General features: G+C 41.0%; 1 protein-coding gene across 3 annotated transcripts in view; it reads right to left on the bottom strand.

Annotated features, from left to right (window-relative positions):
* Positions 1-12,067, bottom strand: part of aatkb (apoptosis-associated tyrosine kinase b) — a 63,726-nt gene that overhangs the window by 12,761 nt on the left and 38,898 nt on the right. The window contains exons 3-5 of one of the 3 annotated variants that reach the window (XM_066663442.1): positions 10,008-10,149; positions 1,410-1,489; positions 237-355 (exon numbers count right to left, since the gene is read on the bottom strand). In XM_066663442.1, coding sequence (XP_066519539.1) covers positions 237-355; positions 1,410-1,489; positions 10,008-10,149 — 341 coding nt within the window. Of the gene's footprint in view, positions 1-236; positions 356-1,409; positions 1,490-2,486; positions 2,946-10,007; positions 10,150-12,067 lie in introns of those variants that run through there. The other 2 variants (XM_066663445.1, XM_066663444.1) reach the window with 2 other exon arrangements.

Genomic DNA, 12,067 nt, shown 5'->3' on the forward strand with positions numbered 1-12,067 from the left:
ACTTTTGTCCAGCTCCTGAAATCATCAGAGCACTCTTTTGGTTGATTTCAGCTGGCCACGAAACAGCAAAAGAACCTAAAAGCAGCTTTTGTGAAGCACACCATGGTCCTGGCTTTTGTTGACTGATTACAACACGCACTCTGACACATTTAACAGCCTGAAGGTTCTCCTCAAGGTGGTGCTAGTGAAGCTCAAACTATGGTGAAATAAGGTCGTAAATGTAGGAGTGTGTTTACCGAAAAGGCCGCGCCTCTTCTAGGAAATGCATCTGTTCCTGATAACTGGCGCTCGCCTTCAGCTCCTTCACCACCACCTGAGTACTGCTGAGGCCAGAGTTCACCTCCCCCAACAACACCTGAGGAAACACAGGATCAACACACACACACACACACACACACACACACACACAGACGCACACCAGAGAGACAGACAGCACAGACGTACACATATGAACAGGGGAGAGGAGGACAACAGACACGAACCAGCAAATAAACACAGATTTACACACACACACACACACACATTTCAAAGGATTTACCCAAATGACAGAAATGAAGACAAATGTAAGACAAAGACACACAAATAATTGTTCATGCATTGTGTATATTTCAATAACAACAGTAAAGCAATAAATAAATAAATAAATAAATAGATTGAAAAGGATGGAAAATTAAAAACAAACAGACACACACAGGACAACAGGACAAGACATGACCGACCATGCAACAAGACGGGGACACACACGCAGATGGACATACCCAGTCAATGGAACAAATTGAGGGACGTGTGTATGTATATGCATTTATGTGTAGAGAAAGACAAAGAAACAGAGGAGGAGAAAGAACAAGAGAGAGAGAGAGAGAGAGAAAGAAAGAGTATGAGAGAAAAATCATACACAGAACACCATTATTCCAAATTGATGCACAAATTAATATACACACACAGTGCCCTCATTGTATGTGTATGTATATGCATTTGTGTGTGTGGAGAGAGAGAGAGAGAGAGAGAGAGAACATGTACTAATATACTAATTTTCCTCTGGTTTAATAGAACACTGTTATTTCAATTTCACACACTGGCTTTAGGTTTTTGTGCTTTTCAGTTACAAAGAGAGCTGCAGACAAGCCTTAAAAGAAAGAGACAGAGAGAGAGAGGGGGGAAGAGAGAGAGATGTAGGACAGAGAGATAGAGAGAGAGAGACTTGAGAAGGGAAGATCAAAGGCTGCCATATCTGTGCAGGTTCCTGAGGGATGTCTCAGGTGATGCAGCTGAACAGAGGCACTCGCATCCTCAGGACTACACCAAATGCAACCAGGGAGCGGAACGCAGCTAAACGTTTGATCTGCACCAACACGTCCCTACGGCACAGCATTAGTCTGAGAAACCAATAAACAATAAACCAGGCTTACCTTGCCAAACCATCCGTGCCCAATCTCCTTAACGCACAGCAAACTGTGACGGGTCGCTTCTGTCGACTTCAGCAGCTGGACTGCAGGACCGGCAATGAAGACACAATGAGGCTTTAGTTAGGTTTTACAAAAGAATGCAGTGTGTGGGTGTGTGTGTCATCTTGGAGCCAGAGATTTGAAGAAATCACTCTGACAGCAATAAAACGTAATTATTCAACCACAACAACATGTACTCTATTACAGTCTTATTCATTCATTCATTAATTCATTCATCTTCTGTGACTCCAAACTCCTTCTCATGGTTGCGTTGGGTCCGGAGCCTACCCAGGATCATGAGGCGCACAACAGGAACACACTCTATACAGGATACCAGGCCATCACCCAGCCCCTCACACACTCACACCTGTGAGCAGCATTACACTGGACTGTGTGAGGAAAGCAGACCCAGAGGAAACCCATGATGACACAGAGAATACACCAAAATCCTCTCAGACAGTGACCCGATGTGAGGGATGTGAGAACTGAAGCCATATCCCTATGACCCTGGAGCTCTGAGGCAGCGACACCTTGCTGTCCTTGTCATATTTTTATACATTAGTATAAAAAAAGTACATATACAATTACATTTGTGGACATTCAGTGTTCTATAAATTTTGTGTGTGTGTGTTTGTAGAACTCTAGATTATTTATTGATCACAGCTACCAGCTAAAAGTTTTGCCTCGGTTCAACAAAAGTTCCAATATCACAGTCTTTTATGAAACCAGTCTTTTATGGCTTTATGTGTCAGTGGAAGTATCTGGAAATGCATTTTGTGTAAGATGAGTGTCAGAATACACAAACTAAAACTAATTCAAATAAAACACGTATTCATTTTTGGTCCCTCCTTTAATCAGCCATCACTGGTCTGAACACAAATCATCAGTGACTTTAGGGCACCCCTAAGCTCTACTTTCCTTGAAAGTAATACAACCCAGTTCTCAGAGTTTGAAACAATTCAGCTAACATTCAAAAGGTGTCAAGAATGTTAATAAAAGCATAAAAATACAATTACTTTGACAAAAGAGGATAAACATTACCAACACTTCAGCTCTTCAACACAGCGTCCATCTCAGAGAATCCCAGCCAATGCCGCAGTTGAAAAACCTTTCCTCAGATCAACATCACCCTCCGAAAATCTTCCCAAAAGCCACACATGGGTAAATTCTCTGTATTTGTGAGACTTTTAGGCAGAAAGATGCAGAGCCAAAGAACAACGTCCGAGTGCAGAGGCGAGAGAGTTTAAACGACACAGAGAGATGGTCAAAGGCCATGGTTCTGAAAAGTTGCGATGGTCTGAATGACCACGAGAGAGTTTTGCAATCAAGTTTGATGCACAGACTTCAGATCACATGTAAGAGACAGTGCTAGTTTTTTTTTTTAAAATGTCAGCCATTCAGGACAAGCTCCAGTCGTCTGACGCCAGGACGTGTAAGTGTTTGCAGAAAAATGTGATCAGTTCTGTGGAACTGCTTTCTGCTGTCTACTCATTACATCTTTATCCTGCCCAATAAGACTGGACCATCTAATTCAGCAGCTCCAGCACCGAGAACAATCTTTCTCTCTCTCTCTCTCTCTCTCTCTCTCTAGACAGATGGATCTTTGTGAAAGTGTGTGACATACTGTCTCACTCTCTATCCTGCCTTTATGTGCCGTTCATATTTTACGCCCATGTCATGTTCGACAGAGCAGTCATTCCTCCATTGCTCCATCCCCCTCCTGGAGGGCTTTCTCTGGGAAGAATCAGTCTCTTTGTCTTGCCCTTGCGCTGCTTGGTACCCCTGAGAGTCGAGGAGACACTCAGCCTATTGTCTGACATTTTAATATGGCTGCAATGGCTCCAGTAAAAAGCCCATTCTTTATCTGGGCGGGGCACTGGTGCCCTCCTGCCCTCTGGCATCACTGACTGAGGTCAGGAAGGGGGACAATGAGCACAAATAAGAAATACATATGACATAATATACAAAAATTATTAAAACCTAATGTAGTGAGGCTTAGTGCTAGTTCTTTTATTCACCACTGAAAAAAACGATCCCCTCAATGTCAGGCTTGGTATGAAGTATCTATACTGACTGCAATACAATCTGTGGAACTATTAAGATATAAGAGTGTTGATAATGACATGATTGGGTTATAAACTCATTCAGATTGGTTTGTTAGGGATGTGAAATGGTACACTGTATGTTTACTAACTCATATTCCTTGCAGTGATGGTAATAAAGACGGTGTGTCAGTGTCCATAGCCCAGATGTTAATTGAGCCTGTGCAATGTAGGACCATACAGGCCTTTTTTAATGAAACCTCTTAAAACAGAAACAACATTGTTTGATGCCCTCTGTTTAAAATAAAGCAGTCACTAAAGCGTCACATAAAGCTATGTCACATTTGAATAATAATTTAAAACAAACATGGAAAAGAAATCAGGCCTTCAGATGTCAGAAACATACTTTCTGTGGACCACAACATTTTCAGACGTCTGGTCCCTATCACTGCCGCTGGGAACAACTCTGATTCGGATTTCGTGACGTTATCTCATGTTTTTATTTTTTATATTTAAAGATTTTTCAGGTGGATTTTTAACAGTTTAAATTGTTAATAGAAAAAAAATATATATATTAATCATTGCTTACATGTGTTTTTTATTATGTGAGTGTCCTGCACAGAAAATATGGAGGGTGGGACTAATAAATGCAGAAATGAAAAAAGGAGCACAAGTTTTGTTCATAACTTATATCATCAGCATCATTGTTTTTCTTGTTCATTTTATTTATAAATACTATATTATAAATATATTATAAATACTAGATGATCTACCACCAAAGAACAAAGAAGACCAAGAACATTTTTGTTGATTTTATAAATTACAATTACTTATTTATTCAATGTAACAAGTTAAATCATGTGAAGTTTAATGTGGCTGTGCTCAGCTCTATGGAGTTTTATAAACACACTAACGCCACAAAATGTCTCCTTACCACAAAGACACACACTCATGTGAAATTAGACAAATTCAGCAGTGCTCCTCTTTCTGTGAGATATAATACGTGTGTAAATGTTGCAGAGATCCGAGCCGTCCTGCTGAGCTTGTGAACTAACCAATGCCAAGCAAAGGCTCTGGCCAATGCACATGGTGTCACGGCAAACACATCCCCAGAAACACACACAAATCAAGCGTGTACCTGTCTTATTTCCTATTATTCAGCCACGGTTCGTGCTTAAGAACCTGTTTTTTTGGTTCCAGCTGGGAACTAATTTTTCTGGTTCGCGAAACAGTTTGTGTTGGTGGAAATGCGCTGAACGGTTCCAAATTTAGCTCACAAACTGGAATGTGAAATATAGCTGAACTATCAACAGGCGGAGTACTGGCACCACCTTAAGCTCTCTCTGTGAAATATGGCTGAACAAACAATTCATCCTTGCAAATGTGTGTTTCAACATTAGGAGTCAGTCAGTCAGCAAGCGAAAATACCTTTTCTAGTCCGGCCCGGTAGGCAGTCCGGCAAAAATAAGTGGTGGTAAAGGTTGTTGCTTATAAACGACTGTTAAGGTTGTAAGTTGACATGCTGTGTCCTTGTCAAACTGATGTGAGAATACATTTACAGAGGCTTCATACAGAGGCTGATGTCTGAACTTTTATGAATAAAGATGTTCATATTCTTTTAGACTGAAGACGTGGAGCCTATAATCACTTCCATAAATACTCTAGTCTGTGTAAACCATTCAAAACACTGAGGGAATTGTTGTTATAGCATCAGCTCATGATTTATTACCAACAATTTCTGCAAGCACAGTGATTATTCTGGGAGTTGTGGATGGGAATATTTGGAAGCAAATGCTTTGTTGGCTGCTGTTAAACAGGATAATCCTGCTTTTGATTACAGTGGAAAAATTAAATCATGTTTTTTTTAGCTCTGATTTGAACTGTGCAGAGAAAACAGCAGAGCTAACACATTGTGTTCAGGCGTTTACACGTCTATACATTGTGTAATAACACCCAGGCAGGCTCCTAAGGATTATATAACAGCATTAGCTTTGTAAATATGAATAATTCATGGCTGGAAGGACTTTCCTGTATTTAGACTTTCATTGTATCATCATACGACACGCAGTGGGCTGTGTGCTTCTACATGGGCCTCCCCTGTTGTGTGTGAGAATGAGTGTATGTGTTTGTGTAATTTTGTTATGTATGAGTGGGTGTGGGCATTTTATGCATTGTGTTTTCACATGTGTATGGATGACCATCAGTGCATCTCCTCTACAGTGGAACAGGGAAACCAGCCAAATGGCTGCTGGGAATCTTTAGACAAATGATAGAGATAAATCACGCAAGTCTGACATATGCTTGTACACACACACACACACACACACAGTCCTGCCACTTCCTGAAGGTCTTCAGTTTAAATGGAGGGTTTAGGGGAAATAAAATGAGGGAGTATTTTCATCACAAGCCACTGCTGTTTTTGTGGTGTCTAAGAGCATTGTGTGTGTGTGTGTGTGTGTGTGTGTGTGTGTGTGTGTGTGTGGTTTGGGGTGTGTGGGTTTAAGCCTACATTCACTTTAACTTTCAAGGTTACATCTTCAAAGACATAATATATAGAAATCAACCAATCAAATTTGTGGATTACTTCATTTCATATTCCAAAGTTCACATTATAGGTTTATTGTGTGAATATATATATGTTATACATTTACTTCCACTGAAAGTTTAGAAGATTTAGTTTCTCTTAGAAGTTTAGAGTCTCTCTATTCTCCATCGTGGTGTAAAGTTATTATTAAGTGAGGTACATGTTTTTAACTGGACAGTGATGGTATTGTATGTGGGGGAGGGAGATTTGTTTTTTGTGCTTTTGCATAATTTAGAATCTGGATACAGTCTCTTTCTGTAAAACATAAAGGCAGCACATTTTTTGGTATTGTTTTTATGACAAATCCCAAAATTAGACAATAAAATTAGGTTTAGGATAAGAGCATATGATGTTTCAAACCTATTGAAGCTTGTATGGCTTTGTAGCTTGTTTTTTGTGGTAAAAGAACATTATAGACTCCCCTGCTGTCTTTGATCTTCCATGTCATTAGTGAATCAGACTTTCATTGCAAATGCGCTGTGGTTTCACGTTGTGGTTGCATCCATTAGCACTGAGCCTGTACATATACATCTGGTCCAGCGTGGGCTTATATATAGGAGTGGGATTTGGTCCACAAACCCAGTGTGTGTGTGTATGTGCGTGGGTAGTGTGTGTGTGGGTAGTGTGAGGTGTTCCCCAAAGAGCACAGCTGCGTTGGGGCGTGTACTTACTCACACTGACGAGTAATATTTCAGATACCAGGGTGTGAAACACACACCCGCACAGATTGCTATTTCTTCTTTGCAGTCCATTTCTCTTTCCTTATTTAATGTAAAGAGAAGCATGTGAGAACAGTCTCTCTGACACCATCACTCGGAGTTAATGAAACAGAACCTGAAATGATCTACTGCAGTCAAGGAGCTCTTGTGGTGTTTTGTGTCATACCCCAGCCCAGTCCCACTGGACACTCAACCACAGTGAGGTCATCTCAGCCACTCCTTGAATAGCTTCAGCCTTCCAGCCATCGTGTGCTCATAAATGACCAGATTACATTGCTGTGTGCTGGGAGGGGAGCCATTTTAGTGAATCTTATATGGCTAAATGTGTGTGGACACCTGCTGACCACAAGTCTCTGGACACCTGCTGAACAAACATTTACTGCAGTAACAGCCTCTTGTCTTCTTGGAAGGCGTGAGCCTAGATGATAAAACATTGCTGTGAGGGTCTGATGGCATTCTGTTATAAACTCTAATGGTGTCAGACATTGGATGGTTATTTCTGAATCACAGAGGCCACTCCAACTCATCCATCACTCCAGAGAAGACACTTTGAACCCCAGCGCTGGGCATGGCGACCTTAATATATAACTGCCCAAAAGCATCTCTGGTGCTTTTCCACGGCATGGGATCGGCTCCACACGTGCTTTTTCCTCCACGATATGTAGTCAGTGATGTCACAAAACCCCATCTCTAATGGGAACCGCAGGCTTTAAAAACTACGATAACGCTGGTGGTAAAGTTAAGCACTATTTATTCGTTGTATATTCACATGTTGTTTTTGTTTTTTGGGACTGAACACAGCTCTGAACCCCAGTTCTCACATTTCAGTTTTCCTTGTTGCACGTTCGGCTTTCGCTGGAGATTTTCCTTGGCCACCGTCCCAAGGAGCGTTTTAACTTCTTCAAAACCCCTCAAAGTAGTGTTATGAGCTGCCATTGTGAGTCGAATGAAAACAAATATGAAAGCTACTGTAACTTCAGAGGTTTTACAAACAGTGAGTTTGTGCTGGAGCTCTGCATTTCGTGGTGACTGACAGATCTCTCTGGCCAATCAGAGCTATGCAGGGTTTACATGTCATCATTTAGTACCTACTCAACTCGGTCGGGAGCGTAACCAAACAGAGACTGAAAAAAGTACCTGGTTCCAGGGACCAGGCCCAGATTTGATCAGTGGAAAAGCAAAAGAGCTGAGTCGAGGCGAGTCGTGTAGGGTCCACACAGTGGAAAAGCCCCAATAGTGTCAGGCACAGTGTTAGCGTAGATTGCTTCTGTTTATATAGATAGCTTCAGGTGCTACATTACCAAATACTGTTGAAATTAAATAATGTCTTTCATGACTGACTGAGTGTTACACAAGAGCAGATATTACACCTCCATTACATCATTACTGCACACTTGATCTTTGTCAAGTTTCCTAGTCTCAGCAGTCTCAATTAACTCAAACTATAGTTAAGTACCATTCTCAGATGCCCAGGGCTTGACTTCTGAATCTGTGTGACGTCACACATCAAGAAGGCGACATCTTTCTAGCACAGAGCTCACTATTGTTAAGAAAGAAAGAGAAAGATGGACATTTTCTCTGGAATCGATTCCACAAATGCTCTGCTGCATTCCTCAGATTCCGAGGAGCATTTATGTGGGACGGCAGGGGCGTCATTATGCAACAAGCAGATGTTTTATTGGGAAGGGCGGGAGAGGGTGGAAGAGAGAGAGAGAGAGAGAGCAAAAAAACAGGAGACACAACAATCTCTCCCCTCGTTCGATCGTTCTCTCAGTCTCACATTCTCAACTCTCTCTCTCTATAAGGAAGTCTGGAGAAGGCAATAGTTCTAGAGGGATCTTCTAATGAAGGCTTTGTGGGTTAAAGACTGTATAGGGGACAATGACCTCATTCTCCTGGGATATCAGCCTAGAGAATGTGATTCTCATTTGGGGGAAATTCAGAACGGTTGACTGTGCTCTGCATCCTGTAACTGGGGTCATGGCGAAAGACATTCCTTTATTCCGTTATACAAGCTCCACTGCCTACTCCCTAAACCTGGAGCTCTTCAGTTTTAAATAAAAGTATGTTGTAATAAATAAATAAATAAAAGAAACAAATTAATAAAATGTACCTCCCACACATTTCTTTTGTTTATTTCCAGTAAAAGTCTAAGGCCAGTACTGTTAAGCAAGGATATTTTAATTAGAATATAATTTGCATGTCACACATTTTATTAACCATTTGCTTTCTAGTAAAATTCGATTTTATACAGGAACCAAACATTTTCCATTAGTTCTCAATCGATCCTGTTCAATGTGTGTTGTTGGCAACATGCACCTGTAGGTTTAATAACTCCTATATAATCTGTAGAACACACACTCGCCTGTAAACACCTGCCAATACACTGCCTTGTATCTATACTCAATTTATCAGCTCCACTGACCATACAGGGGCACTTTGTAATTCTACAATTACAGACTGTTGTTTATAGACAGATTATTTGCTCTGCATACTTTGTTAGCCCCCTTTTACCATGTTCTTTGATGGTGAAGACCATCAGAGGGAGAGTCTAACCCCCGATTTGACTGGTGGGTCATATTTGGCACTGACGTGGTGGTGGTGTGTTAGTGTGTGTTACGCTGGTGTGGATCAGACACAGCAGTGCTGCTGGAGTTTTTAAACATTGTGAAATGAGGTTATGAATGTTATTTTCTCCACATCTCTGAAGCCTTAAAAGGAGTGGGAGGATGAATTTATCAAGAGACTTTAGCAAAGCAAATCCACACAAAGAACCATTTAGAAGTTTAAAGCACGGTTCACAAATTTACCACCACAATGTTGCAAACAAAGTAATTGAATTAAACGATTAAAAGTAATTCTTTATCTGTTTATTCTATGAAATTCATAACCTAATTGTTTTGCTCCATAGAGTGGGACATCCACCCCCCCCCCCTAATTCCCTCCTGATTTAGAATTAGTAAAGAATCTCTGATATACTCAGACCACTAGGTGTCAGTATCTGAAAACAAATAAATTAATAAAGTATATTTCTGCTTTAAATAATATACTCTAATACTTTGAAGTGGTTCTCCACACCACTGAACTGGGTTCCACTATTGTTACAGGGGACACAATCTATTTGGTTTGGTGTAAGAGTGAGAGTAAAGCTATGAAAAACTCTCTTTAACTCAGGTGTTTTTCTCCATCCATGTAGATGCGTCTGTGGGTGACTCACCTGAGCGGCCTGGTTGCTTAGCAACCGGCAGCGAGACTTCGCTGAGAGGAAGGACGTAGACATCAGGGCCGTTAGCTGAGGCCGGAGAGGCCAGAGTGGACATGTCCGCTTGATACTCATCTCCCTCAGCATTCTCAAACTCCTACAGCAGCAGGACACAGAGCAAGGGTCATTACCAGAGAGCAGAGATGTCTGAGAGGTCAGACAGGCATTGTATTCTCATGAGGGGGCTGTAGAGGATGAGCTCACAGAATGATGCACTGTTTACAATAGAGAATATATTCTCCTTGCTGCAGAGTCTTGATAAATGTCTTGTTATTGTAGTTTGTTCTAAATGAGGTGCACCTATCGCTGTGCTGTTTGATGGTGAGCCATTTGAACTTTGCCCTTGTGCCCTTTCCCGACTGGTGTAGAAATAAAATGGACTTTCAGACAGATTTTCTGGGCTTTTTGACTAATTAAGAAAAAAAAAAGACAACTAGGACAATGTTATTAATGGAAAGCACATGAGCACCCCCTTGTGGTGCAGTCCCTAAATGTGAATGAGTATGTGAATTTATTTTTACTGCCATTGCATAGAAATAGCAGGAGATTTTGCCTGCACATTTAACCCATCTGTGGCAGTGAACACACACACACACACACACACAGTGAATGAGAGAGTGAATTACAAGCCAGAACCAAAAGGTGGTCACATCAATCAATTATCAATCATAATAAATAAATAAATGAATAAACAAATGATAAAATAAACATAGCTTTAAACTATACCTTATTTCTAAACTATTACAAATCATGAAGTGGATTTTTCATCAATGTTTCATGTCAAAACCTTCTGCGTGGGAGATTTTAAGCAGTAGATTCTTCTGACATCTGGTTCCTATCACCATCACTGTGAACACTGTCCTGACCAGTGTCTCTAGAACAGAGTGATTCACATTAAACCACACGAGACGTTAGAATCGCTGTTTAAAACTCATTGTAAATTTCATTAGAGAGAGAGAGAAATGTTGACAGAATGATGGGATTCTCTTTGTAAAAGGCATTTACAGCTACACTGAGAGCATCAGGTAAATTAATAGGTCATTCTTCACATCCGAGGCTGTGGATTCTGACTGCGGATGCTGTTCCTGGGCCAGTTTCAGCTCTTGTTCGTGTTGATGGCTTTTTTGCAGTAAGTGAAGCACATGCTCACTGGGCTCCAGCGTGGGTGACTGATTCTGCAATTTGAGACCATCCCTGAAAGACTCCACAGCTGCTGTATCTCGGGTCATGGTCAGGCTGCAGGGTACAGCACCATTCGCCAAGTTCTGGAAGTTCTGATTGGAGCCGAGCAGGTGAGGTGTTTGGACAATGGAGTCATGTTTTCTCACATGGGGTGGCACACTTTGGATCACAGTGCAGAGCTTCTTTTATTCGTTCACACTCAGTCCATCACTTTTTCAAACTCCTCTGTCCACAAGGCTTTGACCTGGCATTTAAAGGTTATTATTATTTATTATTATTCGTTTTTTGAGTTCTAAGAAAGAGGAACCTGTTTTTCTGATGATACCCATCCCTGTCAATTGGGTCGATTTGACTGTAGACTCATATGCAGCTGCTTCAGGAGTTCCTGATATAATTGCATACTTCTCTATGGAGAGATATATATACTTGATTGTTAATAATGCACCAGTGGATAACTCAAATAATGCCTGGATAATTTCTGCTATTTCACAGCCCTGAAATGGATTAACTGGAAAATAATATGATGAAGATGTCTACTATTGGTTTAGTGTGATTTCTGACTGGCCTCACTGGCATTCCCATTCCCTGGAGATACAATATTCATAACAGAAACATATTCCAGTGTGGTTCACCCAATACCGTTAAAATCAAGTCTGATATTTTCTCCTTCAGCTTCACGCTGACAGTGCTGCAGTACCGAGGCCAAACAACACAATTCAATCACTGTCCAGTTACTGAGCGATTGCTCTGTAAACCAACTTCAGGAACGTAAATACGTATCCACACACAGCTGTGGAGTGATGAGGATTGAACGTGAACACTGTGATCAAGGT

This window comes from Hoplias malabaricus, chromosome 3, assembly GCF_029633855.1.
Source record: "Hoplias malabaricus isolate fHopMal1 chromosome 3, fHopMal1.hap1, whole genome shotgun sequence".
In the NCBI taxonomy this organism is placed as follows: Eukaryota; Metazoa; Chordata; class Actinopteri; order Characiformes; family Erythrinidae; genus Hoplias; species Hoplias malabaricus.